The sequence below is a fragment of the Oryx dammah genome, unplaced genomic scaffold (genome assembly GCF_014754425.2).
Source record: "Oryx dammah isolate SB20612 unplaced genomic scaffold, SCBI_Odam_1.1 HiC_scaffold_28, whole genome shotgun sequence".
Taxonomy (NCBI): Eukaryota; Metazoa; Chordata; class Mammalia; order Artiodactyla; family Bovidae; genus Oryx; species Oryx dammah.
This window is the reverse complement of record NW_024070212.1, coordinates 71389068-71411110: the sequence shown is the minus strand read 5'-3', so window position 1 is coordinate 71411110 and position 22043 is coordinate 71389068. Positions and strand designations below refer to the sequence as shown.

At 37.8% G+C, this 22043-nt stretch overlaps 1 protein-coding gene across 1 annotated transcript in view; it reads right to left on the bottom strand.

Moving 5' to 3' along the window:
- The window catches only part of NEGR1 (neuronal growth regulator 1), a 1022884-nt gene that overhangs the window by 403570 nt on the left and 597271 nt on the right, over positions 1-22043 (bottom strand). Inside the window, exon 3 of the mRNA XM_040232560.1 lies at positions 8768-8893. Within this exon, the coding sequence (XP_040088494.1) occupies positions 8768-8893 (126 nt within the window). The remainder of the gene's footprint in view (positions 1-8767; positions 8894-22043) is intronic.

The window sequence follows — 22043 nt, the reverse complement described above, 5'->3', positions numbered from 1 at the left end:
TTCATGGATCTAGGAACTCTCCAAACTCTGTCCTTTTGCATTTTATCTGCCTGCAGAGCAGGAGACCAGGGTTTGATCCCTGGGTTGGGAAGATCCACGGGAGAAGGGAATGGCAATCCACTTCAGTATTCTTGCCTGGATAATCCCATAGACAGAGGAGTCTGGCAGGCTACAGTCCATGGGGTTGCAAAGAGTTGGACTGAGTGACTAACCCACATGAGAGTATAATTACACTGTCATGGTTGATTAAATCACTGGCCATTGGGGATTAATTCAACTTCCAGCCTCTCTTCCCTCCTCAAAAGTCAGTGTAGTGGGACTGAAAATTCCAACCCTTCAATCACATAGTTGATTCTCCTGACAACAAATCTGAGGTGTGACCCCAAAATCAGCTCATTAACATGATAAAAAACACCTTTATAGCTTACTCCCCTAATGTGAAATTTCAAGAGTTTTAGGAGTTCAGGGCCAGAAATGGCATGAAGGTCAAATACATACCTCTTGTAAATCATAGTACCATAGAAGTGCAGCCATATTGAAGGCATAAGGGAAATATAGGGCTGAATCATACTTAGGGATATGTTTGTGGGTTTAATCAAGGGGATAAAGGTAATAGAAATATCAGACAGGAAATACTTGCTTGTGTCCCAACCATGTCATGTCAGCTCAGTTCAGTTCAGTTCAGTCGCTCAGTCGTGTCCGACTCTTTGCGACCCCATGAATCACAGCATGCCAGGCCTCCCTGTCCATCACCAACTCCCGGAGTTCACCCAGACTCACGTGCATCGAGTCCGTGATGCCATCCAGCCATCTCATCCTGGGTTGTCCCTTTTTCCTCCTGCCCCCAATCTCTCCCAGCATCAGAGTCTTTTCCAATGAGTCAACACTTCACATGAGGTGGCCAAAGTATTGGAGCTTCAACTTTAGCATCATTCCTTCCAAAGAAATCCCAGGGTTGATCTCCTTCAGAATGGACTGGTTGGATCTCCTTGCAGTCCAAGGGACACGCAAGAGTCTTCTCCAATACCACAGTTCAAACGCATCAATTCTTCAGCGCTCAGCCTTCTTCACAGTCCAAATTTCACATCCATACATGACTACTGGAAAAACCATAGACTTGACTAGACGGACGTTAGTCGGCAAAGTAATGTCTCTGCTTTTGAATGTACTATCTAGGTTGGTCATAACTTTTCTTCCAAGGAGTAAGCGTCTTTTAATTTCATGGCTGCAGTCACCATCTGCAGTGTTTTTGGAGCCCCAAAAATAAAAGTCTGACACTGTTTCCACTGTTTCCCCATCAATTGGCCATGAAGTGATGGGACCGGATGCCATGATCTTCGTTTTCTGAATGTTGAGCTTTAAGCCAACTTTTTCGCTCTCCTCTTTCACTTTCATCAAGAGGCTTTTTAGCTCCTCTTCACTTTCTGCCATAAGGGTCGTGTCATCTGCATATCTGAGGTTATTGATATTTCTCCCAGCAATCTTGATTCCAGCTTGTGATTCTTCCAGTCCAGCGTTTCTCATGATGTACTCTGCATAGAAGTTAAACAAGCAGGGTGACAATATACAGCCTTGACGTACTCCTTTTCCTATTTGGAAACAGTCTGTTGTTCCATGTCCAGTTCTAACTGTTGCTTCCTGACCTGCATACTGATTTCTCAAGAGGCAGGTTAGGTGGTCTGATATTCCCATCTCTTGAAGAATTTTCCATAGTTTATTGTGATCCACACAGTCAAAGACTTTGGCATAGTCAATAAAGCAGAAATAGATGTTTTTCTAGAACTCTCTTGCTTTTTTGGTGATCCAGTGGATGTTGGCAATTTGATCTCTGGTTCCTCTGCCTTTTCTAAAACCAGCTTGAACGTCAGGGAGTTCACGGTTCACGAACTGCTGAAGTCTGGCTTGGAGAATTTTGAGCATTACTTTACTAGCATGTGAGATGAGTGCAATTGTGCAGTAGTTTGAGCATTCTTTTGCATTGCCTTTCTTTGGAATTGGAATGAAAACTGACCTTTTCCAGTCCTGTGGCCACTGCTGAGTTTTCCAAATTTGGTGGCATATTGAGTGCATCACTTTCACAGCATCATCTTTCAGGATTTGAAATAGCTCAACTGGAATTCCATCATCTCCACTAGCTTTGTTCGTAGTGATGCTTTCTAAGGCCCACTTGACTTCACATTCCAAGATGTCTGGCTCTAGATTAGTGATCACATCATCATGATTATCTGGGTCGTGAAGATCTTTTTTGTACAGTTCTTCCTTGTATTCTTGCTACCTCTTCTTAATATCTTCTGCTTCTGTTAGGTCCAGACCATTTCTATCCTTTATCGAGCCCATCTTTGCATGAAATGTTCCCTTGGTATCTCTAATTTTCTTGAAGAGATCTCTAGTCTTTCCCATTCTGTTGTTTTCCTCTATTTCTTTGCATTGATCACTGAAGAAGGCTTTCTTATCTCTTCTTGCTATTCTTTGGAACTCTGCAATCAGATGCTTATATCTTTCGTTTTCTCCTTTGCTTTTAGCCTCTCTTCTTTTCACAGCTATTTGTAAGGCCTCCCCAGACAGCCATTTTGCTTTTTTGCATTTCTTTTCCATGGGGATGGTCTTGATCCCTGTCTCCTATACAATGTCACGAACCTCATTCCATACTTCATCAGGCACTCTATCTATCAGATCTAGACCCTTAAATCTATTTCTCATTTCCACTGTATAATCATAAGGGATTTGATTTAGGTCATACCTGAATGGTCTAGTGGTTTTCCCTACTTTCTTCAATTTAAGTCTGAATTTGGCAATAAGGAGTTCATGATCTGAGCCACAGTCAGCTCCCGGTCTTGTTTTTGTTGACTGTATAGAGCTTCTCCATCTTTGGCTGCAAAGAATATAATCAATCTGATTTCAGTCTCTTCAAATTTTAATTTCTACTTCTAAGAAGTCATGTGGGAAACAAGGGCAGAGAGCGGCATCCTTTACCTCTGCAGTACTTACGGAGCTCTTACTTTATGCAGGTTCTGTGCCAAGCCATGGGATACAAAGGGCAATTGACTTTGTTTCTGGACAGGAGTCTCTGTCCCACAGGACCACAGACAAAACCAAAAACTACAATTCAGAGAATTAGTCCTGCATGAGTGGTGGCATAATGTACCATGAGACCATGGAGAAATAAGCACTCAAATTTTTCTGAGATGCTTAGAAATAGTTTCATTAAAAGTTGAAGAAGGAGCAAGTTTGACAGTTATATAGGGGGACAAAAGATATTCCTAACAGAAAAAAGTAATATGGGAAGTTCCCTGGCAGTCCAGTGATTGGGACTTGGTGCTTTCACTGCTATGGTCCAGGGTTCAATCCCTGGTCGGAAGATCCCACAACCTAGCCAAAAAAGAAAAAATAAAGTAAAAATAGAAAAACACAATTTTAACCTTGACTAACTGGATGAATAGCTTACCTCCATAGCTAAGCTATTCACTTCTTATTTGCTCTTTATTCTTCTATTACTGAGTTTCTAGCTCATTATGTCACTGAATTGCTATGATGATCACCAAACTACCTAACCCAAAGATCTGATCTTATTTGACCTGCTTGGTACTGTTCACCATTCACTGCTCCAGGACATTTTTCCTCTTTTGTCTTTTTGTAATCATGACTTTCTGATTCTATTCTTACACCTCTGACCACTTGTTTGTGATTTTCTTTATAAGTGCTCTGTAACAGGACCTGACAAATACAAAAGGAGGGGAAAACAGAACAGAACAAAGGGAGAGTCTTTATCTTGAATTAGGCAAGACTCTTAACGCCTATGGAAAATTAGGATAAGATAATTCTTTCAAAAGGCACTAGTCATATAGAAATTAGAAGAAAAAAATTTTGAGATACACAGCCCAGCATTTAGCTCAAATTTCAGCTTCCGAGCTAAAAGAATATCTTTACTAGATTATAAACATCACCAGGGTAAAGTAAGAATATCTCTGGAGATTCCAGGTATCAAAGAAAAGGAATGAACGGGGAAATAGAGATTAAGATAAACAGCAATAAGGGAGTGGAAATTTGACAAACGCTTTTAGAATGCTTCCGTTTTTGTTATATAGAATCTATTATTTTAAAATTTGGCTTTTTAAGTTTCTCTATTTTTTCTGACTGGATCTAGATTTATCAATTCAATGATGTGTGATTAAAAATTTTATTTTGTCTTTCTATTCAAAATCAAGTGCCTTGTGTAAACCTGCCTATGTTCTCTAGAAGTTTTAAGTGAGTTTTGATTCATGGTATCACAGCATTTGAGAGAAAAGGCAGAGGAACCAGATATCAAATTGCCAACATCTGCTGGATCATCAAAAAAGCAAAAGAGTTCCAGCAAAACATCTATTTCTGCTTTATTGACTATGACAAAGTCTTTGTGCGGATCACAATAAACTGTGGAAAATTCTGAAAGAGATGGGAATATCAGACCACCTGACCTGCCTCTTGAGAAACCTATATGCAGGTCAGGAAGCAACAGTTAGAACTGGACATGGAACAACAGACTGGTTCCAAATAGGAAAAGGAGTACATCAAGTCTGTATACTGCCACCCTGCTTATTTAACCTATATGCAGAGTACATCATGAGAAACGCTGGGCTGGAAGAAGCACAAGCTGGAATCAAGATTGCTGGGAGAAATATCAGTAATCTCAGATATGCAGATGACACCACCCTTATGGCAGAAAGTGAAGAGGAACTAAAAAGCCTCTTGATGAAAGTGAAAGAGGAGAGTGAAAAAGTTGGCTTAAAGCTCAACATTCAGAAAACGAAGATCATGGCATCCGGTCCCATCACTTCATGGCAAATTGATGGGGAAACAGTGGAAACAGTGTCAGACTTTATTTTTGTGGGCTCCAAAATCACTGCAGCCATGAAATTAAAAGATGCTTACTCCTTGGAAGGAAAGTTATGACCAACCTAGATAGCATATTGAAAAGCAGAGACATTACTTTGCCAACAAAGGTCCGTCTAGTCAAGGCTATGGTTTTTCCAGTAGTCATGTATGGATGTGAGAGTTGGACTGTGAAGAAGGCTGAACACTGAAGAATTGATGCGTTTGAACTGTGGTGTTGGAGAAGACTCTTGAGAGTCCCTTGGACTGCCAGGAGATCCAACCAGTACATTCTAAAAGAGATCAGTCCTGGGTGTTCTTTGGAAGGAATGATGCTAAAGCTGAAACTCAAATACTTTGGCCACCTCATGCGAAGAGTTGACTCATTGGAAAAGACAGAGGATGAGATGGCTGGATGGCATCACCGGCTCAATGGACATGAGTTTGAGTGAACTCCGGGAGTTGGTGATGGACAGGGAGGCCTGGTGTGCTGGGATTCATGGGGTCGCAGAGTCAGACACAACTTAGCGACTGAACTGAACTGAACTGAACCGAAGAACTGTATAGAGAGATCCCTCAATTTCAGAACAGGGTTAGATATCCTGTACCTTCAGATATCATTCCTGAGAAGTTACAGCTTTACTTGTTTAATCCCAGGTGGGTACAACTAGACTCTAGTCATGAGGAAACAGGAGTCAAACTCAATATAAGAAATATTGTTTGTTTGTTTTTTTTTTTAAAGAATAGAAAAATGTCAAGGGAGATCAAGAACGACCAAGGAATTAGTCCCCAGACTAAAGAGGACTAAAGTGGTAACATAACTGAATACAACATTTGGATTCTGTACTAAACAAAAAAGAATTCTCTAAAGGACACTATTTGATCAGTTGACAAAACTGCAGTATGGATAGTAATCAGATAAAAGTAAAATGCCAACATTCAAGGTACAAAAGTTAAAAATTGCACTATGGTTACACAATAATGAAATGTACACTGTAATAAATAGGGAGAAAAGGGCTTAATGTATACAAGGTGTTTCTCTTTTTAAATAATTTAATGAAAAAAGTATTTCTGCATACCCTACACACAGAAAATGTTGATGCAAAGAGGGAAAATGATGGATGAAACTGAGTAAAGGACAGAGGGTAGACTTTGCATTATTTCTGTTAACACTTTATTTTTCTTACTGTATTTTTTTAATTTTAGTGAAGTATAGTTGATTTATAATATTGTATTTAATTCCTGCTGTACCAACAAAGTGATTAGTTGTATATGTATATATACATATATATCTATATATTCTTTTTCATATTCTTTTCCATTATGGTTTATCACAGGATATTGAATATAGCTCCCTGTGCTATACAGTAGGATCTTGTTTATGCATCTTATATATAATAGTTTACATCTGCTAATCCCAAACATTTCAAAGATGAATTTGAAATAAATTTCTACATATAGAAAGAAAAAAATATCAAGGAAGAAATCCTGACTATAAGTAACTCTAAGGAAGCTCATAAGTCCAAAAACTTTTCAAGAAAGATATTTTGGAGCTAGTACACTAAGTTGTTTGAACTAACAAGTGGAATGGCAAGTTCAATTGTTCAGCAATGTCTGTAATATGGTTGAATCCCACAACCCAACTTTTCCACAGATAAGAAGGAAGCTCTGTGGAGCTGCCTTCCTGTGATCAGTCATTTTTCTTTTTAATGATTTTAAAAACAGAATAGATCATAAACGAATTGGTAAAACTTACTAACAATACTGGTAGAATAAACAAATCATACATGCACAAAAATTAGTCATTGTTTTTCATATTGACAGGAAATCTACCTATATCTACTTTTAACACTGAACACTATTCATTTGGTGATGGTTGTTTGAGACACATTTCCTTTTGTGATACAGAAAAAGAACAGAGGAGAACGTGCAAAATATTGATAACCCGAAGTTTATAGTTTTGCCTTCAAATATAAATATATAAATTGAACAAAGGTAATAGAATGATGACATGTTACTTAAAGCAGGAACTCCATGTTGCTGAGCATTGGAATTTAATTACTAATAAATTACAGTTTGCAATTATTGGAAGCATTTATAAAAATATCAGCTATGTGTAGCTATTCATTAAATAACAGTTAATAGTTATGCTAATTTTACTCATTTGCTCTGTATGGTAGGATCAGAAAAACTATGTACAGTTTAACTTATAACCCAATCTGTCTTCTTTCAGCTTCAAAATGTTATCCATTATCATTATTCTAAAAACTTCACTAACCAACATTCATGGTATTTAATTAAACTAAAATATATCCAAGCACTTACAAAAAGAATATGCATAATAACAAGTGCCACAAAGAAGAAGAATTAAATGCAAAATATTAATCTTAAATTGTATGAATGTGGAGATTATGTGCTTCATTCTTAGAAAAATTATATTTTCATATCAGATTTAAATCTGGAAAGATGATTAAGAATCAGCCTTACATTTGCATATCACCTTATACTTTTTAAAGCACATTTATAAGTATTATCTTTTCTGAGTCTCACAATAGCCAGAGATTTTTATCATTTGATTTTTGGAAAGTAGGAAACCAGCTAACTGAGGCTAAGAGATCTGCACTCGGATTTACTGAACTGATGAATAAGGAAGGTGAGATTGGAGCACATGCATTCTAATTGCTAGTCCTGGGTTTGTCTCACACTCCATGGAGAGTCCTTCCACTAATTCAGGTCTCACATGTTAGTTTTATGATTCTTAGCCACTCTAGAGAGGAAAACGTTGGCAGTCAAGAGCACACTCATGCTTCAGAAATATTACAGGGGCCATAATGCATATTGTATAAGCATATATTGCTGTTACATTGAGTTTTTCCCACATTCATAGTAATAATAAATGTATGATGTGAGGAAGTCTCATTAGACCTACTGCCTAAATGAGGGAATTGAAAGACACTTAAGGATAAGTGCAATTAAAGAAAGCATTAGCAGACAGAAGAGATGTTCTAATTGTACTTTTTCTACATCTCTATAAAATATGTCTTCCTGATTCCTTTATAAGTGATTCCTTCACACTAACCTTGTTCAAGTTATTTCTACCCCAAATACAAAACAAATAAAAATCAAATTTTGTCTATCTGAAATGTGGTGGGGTCCTATTCACAAACGTACCACTCTTCCATGGTACATTTAAAGCTATATTGTTCAAATGTTTAGATTTTATACAAACTGATGACTCGTTTAGAGTTGTTCTGTGAAAATAGACTTGTTTTGATGATGTTTTCCCCCAGCTTCCTAAAACTGACAATCTCTTTAGGAGGATGTACCCTGTATCAAAAGCACAAGACACTAATAAACATGTTATATCCCTTAATCTCACCTAGCTATGTGATCTTTAACAAGATACTTAACTCTTGGATTTTTAGATTCCTCATCAGTCAAAATGTAATGCTAACTGCCAAATCCTTGATTCTGAACTGCAGTTTGAAATTAGACCCAGCAACCTCATAATTTGTATAATTTCATTCTCCCCTGATTACCTCAGCAGTTCACACTGGCCTATTAACATGTGAATGCCAATTGAATAAAAGCCTTACACATTTAAATGAAGATATTTCTCTTGTGACATTTTCCATTTGAGCCTTTTGTCTATAGATGTGTGATTATCCAGTATACTACCGTGAAAGTAACCTTGCCCAGGCATCAAGAGACCTAGTGTCTACTCTGGGCTGTGACAGAAAATGTTCATTTAACTTTTGTGAACTGCAGATATTTGGGTATAAAAAAATAAGTATAAAAATATGCATCCTGTCTACCTCATGAAAAAGATGAAACATTAGCTGATGCTTAAGTTTTGAACAAGACAGGTTGCAGGAGGATACTGAACAGCATCAACAACACTGATGCACTTCCGTTTTACCTGATGGAGAGATGTGCCGCCAAGAAATGGAAGGCTCTGGTTTCCCAGTGGCCAAACAAGTAAGGGTGACATTGGTTCCTTCATTGATGGTCATATCGCTTGAGATGTCATAAATCTTCGGAGGAACTGAAATGGCAAGACATGCAGTGGTCAGAAAAAAAAAAAAATGTATATATAACAGTCTGTTGAACTACATATGATTAACTCCATGTTATCAAGCAAACAAACTCCGGGGGTGAAATGAACTTATAGCTCAGGATCATAACATAAACAATGGATTCTCTAGATCTTCAAGATTATCTCAGAGTTTTTTTTTTTCTTTCCCACTCTTTGATTGGTTTTAAATTTCTCTAGTATTTTATCTATGAAATATTTTAGGATAAATTATATATTTAATAACAAAAGTTTATATGTTGTTTAAATGTTATTGTGAATACTTTGTACTAAGTAAACTAGAATATAGTCATCTGTCTGTTCCATCTATATACTTCACTACAATGATGGTTTTCCGGTTGAAAATATTAAAAAAAAAAAAAAAAATGGAAATCTAGAAGAAATTTGGAGAAGGCAATGGCAACCCACTCCAGTACTCTTGCCTGGAAAATCCCATGGGCAGAGGACCCTGGTAGGCTGCAGTCCATGGGGTTGCGAAGAGTCGGATAGGACTGAGCGACTTCCCTTTCACTTTTCACTTTCATGCATTGGAGAAGGAAATGACAACCCTCACCAGTGGTCTTGCCAGGAGAATCCCAGGGACGGGGGAGCCCAATGGGCTGCCGTCTATGGGGTCGCACAGAGTCGGACACGACTGAAGCGACTTAGCAGTAGCAGTAGCAGACGAAATTTAATGGAGAAGGCAATGGCACCCCACTCCAGTACTCTCGCCTGGAAAATCCCATGGACAGAGGAGCCTGGTAGGCTTCAGTCCGTGGGGTCGCTAGAAGTCAGATACGACTGAGCGACTTCACTTTCACTTTTCACTTTCATGCATTGGAGAAGGAAATGGCAACGCACTCCGGTGTTCTTGCCAGGGATGGGGGAGCCTGGTGGGCTGCCGTCTATGGGGTCGCACAGAGTTGGACACGACTGAAGCGACTTAGCAGTAGCAGCAGTAGCAGAAGAAATTTAAAATAGCAGGACAGCTATTCCTATATGCTGATTTATGAACTAAGTAAGGTAAAACATAGAATTAGGATATATGTTTTCAAGTTCACAAAGGCAACTGGGGCCTCAATTTTCTCATCTGCCAAAGAGCAGGACTGGACTTTCTGATCATTTTATGTTCTAAGGAACACAAATTCTAAGGGCTGTGAAAGATATGTTCAATATGTATTTTCTTGTCAGCAATGAATGGAAATTGGTTGAAACAGGTCTCCTTATGTTGAGATTTCTTGGAACATTTGTTATGACCTGTTGCTCTGCAGGTCTATGATAGTGAAAAGGGAAATACTGTGATGCCTTTTTCTTCCTGATGTATTATGCTATGGAAACTTTATATCAGAGAAGGTGACACAAGTAGTGACCCGGGAATAAACTTTGGGAATGTTGGATAGAAAAAATACCTAAATTGACTTCCAGGATGTCGGTATTCTCTCATACAGCAAATGATCACATTTAATCCTTAAACAGTATGGATATGAATCCTGTGTCCTCTGCAGACTAGCTGTCTTATCTCAGCCTGAGTTCTTCATCTGAAAGCTGGAGATTATATTAGTATGAACCCCATGTAGCTGCTGTGAGAATTAATAAGTTAACATATCTTAAAGGGTTTCGAAAAGTTCCTGGAATTGTTAGATATTATTATTATATGCTTTAGAATATATATTTGCTGTTTGAACTTAATTTCACTATTGCTCTTTCCCATGCCTTAAGATTTCCAAACTTTACCACTTTGATGGTATACATGAATGCCCTGTGCCAGTTTTGGTTTACTACATAAAACTTATAATATGTTGAAGCTTCAGATCAAAGCTAAATAAATAGCAATTCATTATATTGATCACTATTACAAAAACATACTTTTGGAGTGGATTTTTCCACATTGTTCCATTCTTACGGTTTCTTTTGGCAAGAGACGTGTTTTCGTAGCTAGTTTGAAAACCAGTATCTATAATCTGTCATAGGGATAAATTAAATTACACTTTGAATATCATCTTTGATTTTTTAATAGAACCCAAACTCTGCTACAAGAAAACCTGGGAGGATTTGATTACAAATACAAAGTATTTGACTATATATAACTGGTGATATGATTGAAGTGAAGTGAAGTGCAGTCGCTCAGTCGTGTCCGACTCTTTGTGACCCCATGGACTGTAGTCTATGAGGCTCCTCCGTCCATGGGATTTTCCAGGCAAGGGTGCTGGAGTGGATTGCCATTTCCTTCTCCAGGGGACTTTCCCGACCCAGGAATCGAACCCGGGTCTTCCACATTGAGGGCAGACGCTTTACCGTGGGAGCCATCAGGGAAGCCCAGATATGATTGAGGAAAAGGTTTATTCTTAAGTGATATACTGTTGTAACTGTTTCTAAATGACATACTTTAACTGGCATTTAAAACTCAGTGAGCTAATAATATTAATATTTTCCAAATGTCCAATGCATTTCACAGTTACATCATAAGGTTACAATATTACATATGGGTGAAAGATTCTTTCAAAGTATAAGAGAGGTCAATGGTTTTCAATCTAACAGAGCCTGCAGAGTTCATTGATAAAGTTTCTGATTACACATTGCAACTAACCTTTAAGAAATTACTACTTGTAGAATTTAAGTGTTTTATCAAAGAATATCCACCGTTATCTGAAAAGGCTACTAAAATACTACTCCTTTTTCCAACTACATTATCTGTGTGAGGCTGAATTTTCTTCATGTACTTTTAAACATGGCAACATATTGAATTAAAAAGTAGATATAAAAATAAAAAAAAAACATATTATGATTAACTTCTTGAGTGAACTCTTCTCATGCAAATAAGCAAAAAATAAAAACCATTCCAAACAGAAGACTCTTTTTAACTTAACTGAAACAGAACAGAAATAAAGATATTAAAATACCTTAGGAAGAAAGTAGAGGCAAATGTGTAAGACTTACTGCTGAACTGAAGATTTAATAAAATTACAGCATTAAATTAAAAATATCCTTTGGAAAGATGGATGTAGGTATCAGTTTAATACAGTAAACTATGATATACATGGGTATATACACATGCTGCTGCTGCTACCGTCATGTAAGTTGTATCTGACTGTGTGCGACCCCATAGATGGCAGCCCACCAGGCTCCCCTGTCCCTGGGATTCTCCAGGCAAGAACACTGGAGTGGGTTGCCATTTCCTTCTCCAATGCATGAAAGTGAAAAATGAAAGTGAAGTCACTCAGTCGTGTCCGACTCTTAGGGACCCCATGCACTGCAGACTACCAGGCTCCTCCATTCATGGGAGTTTCCAGGCAAGAGTACTGGAGTGGGGTGCCATTGCCTTCTCCACAATATACACATGGATGTGTGTGTATATATGTTTTATATATACATATATTTCAGTTCAGTTCAGTTCAGTCGCTCAGTCGTGTCCAACTCTTTGCAACCCCATGAATCGCAGCACGCCAGGCCTCCATGTCATCACCAACTCCCGGAGTTCACTCAGACTCACATCCATCGAGTCCGTGATGCCATCCAGCCATCTCATCCTCTGTCATCCCCTTCTCCTCCTGCCCCCAATCCCTCCCAGCATCAGAGTCTTTTCCAATGAGTCAACTCTTCGCATGAGGTGGCCAAAGTACTGGAGTTTCAGCTTCAGCATCAGTCCTTCCAATGAACACCCAGGACTGATCTCCTTTAGGATGGACTGGTTGGATATCCTTGCAGTCCAAGGGACTCAAGAGTCTTCTCCAACACCACAGTTCAAAAGCATCAATTCTTCGGTGCTCAGCTTACTTTATAGTCCAACTCTCACATCCATACATGACCACTGGAAAAACCATAGCCTTGACTAGATGGACCTTAGTCGGCAAAGTAATGTCTCTGTTTTTGAATATGCTATCTAGGTTGGTCATAACTTTCCTTCCAAGGAGTAAGCGTCTTTTAATTTCATGGCTGCAATCACCATCTGCAGTGATTTTGGAGCCCCCAAAAATAAAGTCTGACATTGTTTCCACTGTTTCCCATCTATTTCCCGTGAAGTGATGAGACCAGATGCCATGATCTTCGTTTTCTGAATGTTGAGCTTTAAGCCAACTTTTTCACTCTCCTCTTTTACTTTCATCAAAAGGCTCTTTAGTTCTTCTTCACTTTCTGCCATAGGGTGGTGTCATCTGCATATCTGAGGTTATTGACTTTCTCCTGCCAATCTTGATTCCAGCTTGTGCTTCTTCCAGTCCAGGGTTTCTCATGATGTACTCTGCACATAAGTTAAATCAGCAGGGTGACAATATACAAACAGCCTTGACATATTCCTTTTCCTATTTGGAACTAGTCTGTTGTTCCATGTCCAATTTTAACTGTTGCTTCCTGATCTGCATACAGGTTTCTCAAGAGGCAGGTCAGGTGGTCTGGTATGCCCATCTCTTTCAGAATTTTCCACAGTTTGTTGTGATCCACACAGTTAACGGCTTTGGCATAGTCAATAAAGCAGAAATAAATGTTTTTCTGGAACTCTCTTGCTTTTTTGATGATCCAGCAGATGTTGGCAATTTGATCTCTGGTTCCTTTGCCTTTTGGAAAACCATCTTGAACATCTGGAAGTTCATGGTTCATGTATTGCTGAAGTCTGGTTTGGAGAATTTTGAGCATTACTTTTCTAGCGTGTGAAATGAGTGCAATTGTGCGGTAGTTTGAGCATTCTTTGGCATTGCCTTTCTTTGGGATTGGAATGAAAGCTGACCTTTTCCAGTCCTGTGGCCACTGCTGAGTTTTCCACATTTGTTGGCATATTGAGTGCAGCACTTTCACAGCATCATCTTTTAGGATTTGAAATAGCTCAACTGGAATTCCATCACCTCCACTAGCTTTACATATGTATATATACATATATACCAATGTCTACTATTAAACATAGAAAAAGTTTTGTGATGCTTTCCTTCTTAATGAAGTACAGCGATATCAGTTTTGTCTGACTAGTTATTTATTTCAAACATATAACTAATTTAACTTTGGACCGAGGTATAAATATTTAAGAGAAGTTATGGAGTGCCATAAGACATTCTAACCTCTAAATTAAATGATTTTCTCAAATTTTATTTGATCTTAAAATAGTTTATTTTCATTTTTACACATGTACTTATGGTCAAAACAGTAAACATAAGTAGTGATAAACTAATATTAAGCACAACATTTAATTTCACAGAAAAACGGCCAAATCTCTTAGCAATAAGCTTAGGTTTAACATTTAACTATGGGAAATTCTGTGGTGGGGGTACTATTGAATTCCAGGTGTTACCTGTCAGTCCAGTGACTGCAACCACCTTCTGGGGCCTCATAATTCAGGATACTATGGTAAAGAAACATCTGGAAAGAGGATGCTAGTAAGAGAAAATCCCTTTGGCAAGGCTCTTCTCCCCAAAATGCATCACCTGTTGGCAACAGATGTTGTGTGTAGAAAGAGCCAATGAAAATCCTCACATGCACTGTAGCTTGTGGAGGCAAAAGCAGGTGTTCCTTTGCTGAACATTCAGTCTTGCATATTCAGTTCAAGACTTCAAACGTTTACTGAGAATTAGGGAGGGAATAATTCTGGACTCACAGGAAATGCAAAAATTTCTTAACATAATCCTTCACCTCAAGAAACTTAAAATTTAAATAGGGAGGAAGATAGATAAGTAATTAAGAGAAGACAAATATTCCCATGTCTTCCTTTCTCCTTTTACATGAGGAACACATGTCTAAACAAGTATGCCTTTAGGGTTCAAAATCATCAGAGATTAATTTTGTGTTCATTTCTTTTAAAGCAAACCATGAAGGATAGTTTGCGCACAAAGTTATTTATTGTGGTCCTATTTATAATAAAGAATAACTATTAATAACCTCAACATAAGATAAAAGAAATGGAGATATTGGTTACCTCAGCCTCCAAAATAAGATGTGTTTCTAAAGAAGGGTTTGGGATGAATCTGGGGACCATTGGGATAAGCTATAAAGGAAGAGAAAGGTAATGTTTCTACTCTGGGTGGCAGGAACAGAGAAGAATGGTAATGTTTCAGATGTCGTAAGACCATCTGGGTCCCAACAACAGTTTGTGTATAAATGGCACATGTGCACATCTAGGAAGAACTCCAGGGAACCTTCTAAATGACAAAGCATCATGTCTTATATGTCCTATATTCTATACACTTGCATAGAAAAAAGTAAAATGAGTTAAAATGACTATTCTAGACATCTACTTCTTTTCTATATAACATATTTCAAAATCCTTTAACATTTTTATTTATAAATGTAACTTAAAAATCAATTGTTTAAAAAAGAAGCATGTTCAATCAGTTTAATAATTTTAAGTCACTAAATAACTACATTTTAATGAGCATTTCAGGTTGCTGTATAATTATTAATTGTTAAATACTTATGACCTGGACCAGAGCAATAAAGGAATAAGTTATTCATTTAAATATATACTTGTTTAAATTTCAGGAAATTATGATTATAACCTTAAAATTGTTATACATTTAAAGGAATCACTATTGTACCTTTGAATTAATAACTTACTCTGCCTTTAATTAATCATTCACAGGATTCAATTTCAACTACTGTTTACTGCCCTGTTCTCAACTTCTATTGAGTTGATGCCATGGTGGGAGAGGATGATACATATTTAGACGCATTTATAGATTTAGATTCATTAAGTGCTAGTCGCTCAGTTCCCACCAGGCTCCTCTGTCCATGGAATTTTCCAGGCAAGAATAAGGAGTGGTTAGCCATTCTCTTCTCCAGGGGATCTTCCTGACCCAGAGATTGAACCCGGGTATCCTGCATTGAGTGGGATTCTTTACCATCTGAGCCACCAGGGAAGCCCTTTTTGATTCATTACAGTAATTCAAATCTCTTACTTGTTTCACCTTCATAAAAAATAATGCTATATGACTTGCCCCAACTGCCTTCTCCATTTGGAACCATCTATCAGTGTCCTTAGACAGGGTATGGAGTATTATCAGTAAGGAAAATCTTAGAATACATACTAAACCAAATGCTAATGATTTCCACACAACCAAGCCACTTGGGATTATTCCTTACTATTTGAACTACGAGAGGCTATAGTTTTTGAGTGTCCTCATGGTTGCTTTTTAAAACTTGTACATAATTTCTAAACTGTATTAAAAAAAAAATAAGGGTTTTGTTTCTTTAATGAGCAGCCTTCACAGATTTAACTTACATTTCTTCCAGCAACTCATCTTGTAGTCTGGAACATGATCATTAAAATTTTGAGAAGAAAAAATAAGGGTGACAAATCTGTACATCACAGGGATCGTATGAGCACACTGTTTTATTTCATATGAAAAGTCTGTGCAGGGACTGTGGCCAAGGCCCTGGTGTGAGGAAGCCAGAACGGAGGAGCCTAGCAGTGCTCATGTGCTCCAGCCTGCTTCCTAATGGGATGGAAGCTGGTATGAAATGTGTTTTTAAAGTCTGTGCAGATAATATTCAGAAATAATAAACAGAGTTCCCATCTATAGTAAGTTGCATGAGATGTGAGGTTGTGTTATACATAACAGTGAAAGTCCCTCGAGAATGTATTTGATGGTGATCTTGCGTATGTGTGTGCTAAGTCCTTCAGTCATGTCTGACTCTTTGTGACCCCTGGACTGTAGTGCACTAGACTTCTCTGTCCATGTGACTCTCCAGGCAAGAACACTAGAGTGGGTTGCCATGCCCTCCTCTAGGGGATCTTCCTGATCCAGGGATAGAACCCATATCTCTTATATCTCCTGCATTGGCAGGCCGGTTCTTCTCCACTAGCACCACCTGGGAAGCCTGACGGCTACTGTAACTTTAAATAAATGCAAGACAAGGATTATTTGGATCTAGACAGTTGCACTTGCTCACTAGAATCAATTAAATGCTTCATCAAGTTCTTAAGTTGTAAGAGTCCATGAAAGACCACAGTACATACAAATCCATTAGGAGAGCTTCTTTAGGCTGCCAGGGCTAAACGGTGAATGAAGTATGTATTTAATCTGCCCCACAAACACTGAAAGATTGTTGAAAAACATCAGTTGAGTATTTATCATAGCAACAATCTGGGCACAAAAATCACATACTTCCAAAGTCAGGGTGTACAAAACAAAGCAGTGATTTATAAGCAGGTGGACTAAGTGTCTTCCCATTCAGTCTCTGAAGCTATAGGCTCATTACTAAAACCCTTTAAAGGTTTAACAGAGAAGGCAATGGCACCCCACTCCAGCACTCTTGCCTGGGAAATCCCATGGACGGAGAAGCCTGGTAGGCTGTGGTCCATAGGGTCGCTAATAGTCAGACACGACTGAAAGACTTCACTTTCACTTTTCACTTTCATGCATTGGAGAAGGAAATGGCAACCCACTCCAGTGTTCTTGCCTGGAGAATCCCAGGGATGGAGGAGCCTGGTGGGCTGCTGTCTATGGGGTCACACAGAGTCAGACACGACTGTTCAGGCATTGCATAGTTTTCCACCGTAGAGCTAATCTAATTTACTGTCGGACACTACTGATGCGACTTAGCAGCAGCAGCAGTTAAAGGTTTGAATACATCTAATCGAATTACACATACAATCACTAGACCTATTTTCCAAATGGTCAAAGTATTCATCTTAAAGAAAGATAGATTTTTCTGGGTATGTGCTTGTTGAAATAAACATTTGCACTCAAAAAATGCTGCTCCTTTTCACTCCCCCTCCTCTTATAGTTTCTTCTTTATTCTTTGCAATTTATTATTTGTATTTATTTATTTACTCATTACCTGTCTTCTCTTCACAGAACATAAGGAAAGACCTTGGAACCTTGTTTACTTTATTCAACAGCCTATTACAAGCATCTAGGAAAGAGCCTGGCACATACGGGATACTCAACAATATTTGTTTTATTGTTTTTATGTGCTGAACTAATATTTCTTTGGCCTCATAATGATGCTTTTCCATATAGTTTCATACCATTGCAAGTATGATATAATATAAATTCTGAGAATATAGTGAAAATGTAATTATAGTGCCAAGGGTCCTATGTGACTTTTTTCAAGGATTCTCTGAGATTGGGGATTCAATACTTCTTTTAACTTACATAAAACCATGGTGGTTCCCTACTGTATTGCCTATGCAAGCCAAGAGAAGTAACTGAACAATAATCATAAATTTATTTTCAACACAATGAACTGTCACATCTTAAGCAGGACTATGTATTTTGGTTAGTGCATTATTTTTTTTTTTTCACTTGAGAAGCTATGTAAATTTAAGGTCAAAAGTATTTGACTTGAAGAGTGTGTACGTATTATTTCTGTTTTTTTTCCCCTCTCCATAGACTTGGAGTCTGAGTTAGTTCGAATAAACTATATCTCTGAAGATTTTCCAAACTGCTTGAGTCAACAAGCTAGACATAACTATAAATCTTTGGAGAATTGGCTTTTTTGCACTCCCATATCTGGTAATGGCTGGCAATATCAAAAGAACAGTCTTTCCTTCCCTAGGCTGGCACTTCCCTTGTCAGTCTTGGCCAGCCCCCAGAAAGTGAAAGCACATTTTCGTTACATAACAAACCTCCTGGAAAAGGTGCTGTTCTCAAACTGAGAAAAGAAATTGTTTCATGATTTTTTTTTTTTTGCCTAAATTGGCTTGCTGGTGAGTGCTTGATGGCTTCCTGGCCTGCATCTAACTACCAACATTGTTTTCTCCAGCTCATAATCTACAAACTGACTTTTTATAGTTTATGACATTTCCGAGATTTCTATGGTTTCTCCCCTCATCCCATCACTGATAGGAGGACAATAATAGCTAAGCGTGACTTGTAAATGCAAACTTGCCAGATTTGTGATTTACCTACTGATGGAATATGCCAGAACTTTGGCGGGCAAAGAACATGCTTGCAATAAAAAAATGAGTCTTTCAGACTGCAGTTCAAACTGAATCATGTTGCTTCAGTTAGTGTTTCTCCTTTTTTATAAAACTTATGTATAAAATTTTCTCAATCTACTGTGTCCTTCAGGGGATCAGCTACATAAAATTTTAGAACAGGCAAGTAACCTATTTTAATCCACTCATACATTCATTCAACAAGTATTCATCGAGAACCACTTTGACTTAGGGAGATTAATCTTAGGGAGTCCATGTCTAAAGAGTTAGAAAGATCTAACACTGTTAATTATAATATGGAGTAATAAATCCTATAAAGTAGATGCTGTACAGCAAGGTGTTTGGGAAACAAGAGTAGTAAGTCAAACTCTGTCTGTGGAGTCAGAGTTGGAGAGGATATTGATCTTAAGAAAGGCTTTATGAAACAGATGACATTTGAGTGAAATTTGATGGTTAAAAACAGTAGTGTCCTGTGTTTCAGGATGATCTGGTAAGACTTTTAGAATCCTGGGGAGGAGAGGGAGGGCACAACTCACGAGATCCTAGACTGATGGTTTGGAGTGAGCTCAAAACTAGATTTTGGTAACTGATTTATAAGATACCAACAACTTATCTCGATAAGAAGAGATGCCTTAATAGCTTGCACTCAGATAGAAAGGTGCTTTGAGTAACTTTTCCCTCACTCTATTACTGGTTCATGTCATAGGGGTCAAGATAATCAACAATGGAGAGAAGAAAGTGATCATCTGAAAATGATAAACCCTACAAGGATATCCAACCAGTCCATTCTGAAGGAGATCAGCCCTGGGATTTCTTTGGAAGGAATGTTGCTAAAGCTGAAACTCCAGTACTTTGGCCACCTCATGCGAAGAGTTGACTCATTGGAAAAGACTCTGATGCTGGGAGGGATTGGGGGCAGGAGGAGAAGGGGACGACAGAGGATAAGATGGCTGGATGGCACCACTGACTCGATGGATGTGAGTCTGAGTGAACTCCGGGAGTTGGTGATGACAGAGAGGGCTGGCGTGCTGCGATTCATGGGGTCGCAAAGAGTCAGACATGACTGAGTGACTGAACTGAACTGAACAGGATATGGAATTATGGAAAACCTCAAAGTGGAAATGTCTTCCTTCTCTCTTTCCTTTCTCTCCATCTTTGCTTGACTACCTAATATGTGGGTTATAAGTAAGTAATCTCTAAATTTTAAGACAGATTTTCTTGTTGAGGAAAGCCATCGGTGTTTGCTAGGTAGATTTTCAGTGGCAAACCTCTCTCTCTCTCTCTCTATATATATATATATATATAAATAAAATAATGTATAGATTATATAATTAATAACATTATAATAATTATCAAATAATTATTAAATATAATAGTAATTATTATTAGTATAATATATTTATATAGTATAGATAATATATACATACATATATGTAAATACACATATATTCACATATGTTATATTAAGACATCTTAGCCTACATGATAATTAAATGTGATAAAAGACTAAAGAAAGGTCACTGGTTTAGAAAGGAAAGGTTTTGTTAGCTTAATATTTAAAGATTTCAGATTTTTCGGTTGAAGGCAAGTTCCTCACCTGCTGAATAAACATTCTTAACGTAGAAAGATAACATTGTTATACAAGATTTTTAATATTTTAGACATAAAGATTTTATTTTTGCTTCATTATGGCTAGAGGATCTAGAGCTGGCCTCTACACATGAATGTTTATACACCAGAGTTCAAATCCCTGCTGTACCTCAGGCCAGCTTCAGCTTCACTTACTGGGATGGTTCAAAGATATAAAATATTACTTAAAATCAGTACCATAATAACAACTACTCCCTCAGGCAGCAGCAGCAGGAAGGCTGGAGCACACTTACAGCAGTGTTGTATATCACAGGGAATCTACAATGACTTTGTAACTCACTCTTCTCCCCAGTAGAAAATAGTTACAAAATACGTAGGAAGACTATCACACCTGAAAAGACTTACAGCACACAAATGTAGCTATCCGTTCTTGAGGAAGATTTCTTAAGAAACCAACTGTATATCTTTAAAATCTTCAGTGATGATGACATTTTATTAAGAATTAATAATGAGTTTTTTTTTTTTTCCTGGAAAAAATTTGGCAGTATACTTTAAGAACTTTAAAGAACCCAACCCAGTGAGCCAATGATTTCTGTTCCAGGAATTTCTCTTAAGGAAAGCAGGTACCTTCCTTCTGTATAGTCGCTATTCACATAAACCTGTTGGCCAGCTCCATTGTTCTGTTAAAAATGTGCCAGCAAAAGCCCTCTGGAATGGCCCGGGTGAACTTTTCTTGCCTCATCTTTGGCAGTGAACTATTCTCTACATAAACCAGAGGAAACAGCCCAGCTGTGTCATGCTAGAACCCAGCTGTCTTCTTTGCAAATATTTCCCATAGTGAAAAGCTTGCTTTAGCATTTTTTGAAATGCCAGAGAGTCCAATATCTATCCTTGGACTCATAGAGTTATATTGAAACACCTGGCTCTGGATTTCATGAGGTAAATCTATTCCAGTTCAATATGAGGTTTTTTTGTTTTTTTTTTTTTTTTTTTTTGGTCAGGCTCAGGTTTTCATAATTGTGTTTTAGTAGATTTTTATATCTAAAGCCTGTTATGCTATGCTGTTTCCTGCATTTGCAGAAAAGATGTGTCTTATCAGTGCAATCAGGAAAAAAAAAAACAGCTTATCTGAAGTATTTTGGTTTCTCTGTTGTTTGTACATAATATGTATTTTCCTAATTATAAAGTTGCGTGCTCTGTCACTTCAGTCATGTCTGACTCTAGCAACCCTATGGACTGTAGCCCACCAGTCTCCCCTGGGATTCTCCACGCAAGAATACTGGAGTGAGTTGCCATTTCCCTCTCCAGCCCATGCCTCTTGTTTCTTGCATTGGCAGGTGGGTTCTTTACTATTAGTACCACATTAGAGGTAGAACACAATTATTTAAAAGAATGTGGAAAAAATAAAGAATGAGGAAGAAAAACACCAAATCATCTATTAGATTGAAACATCTAAAAATTTTCCTTTTGTTAGGTTAAAAAAAAAAGGTACATGTGTACACTGGAAAGCGCCAGTCTAAAGAAAGCAGATACCACTCAGAATTTTCTTTTAGAAATGGAAGTGCAGGTTTGCCAGACTTTTAGATATGAGCTATTCTATTATTTTGTACCACACATTCATTGAAATAACTGTGGACCTACTTAGCTTGAACTCAAATGGCCCATTCTGGG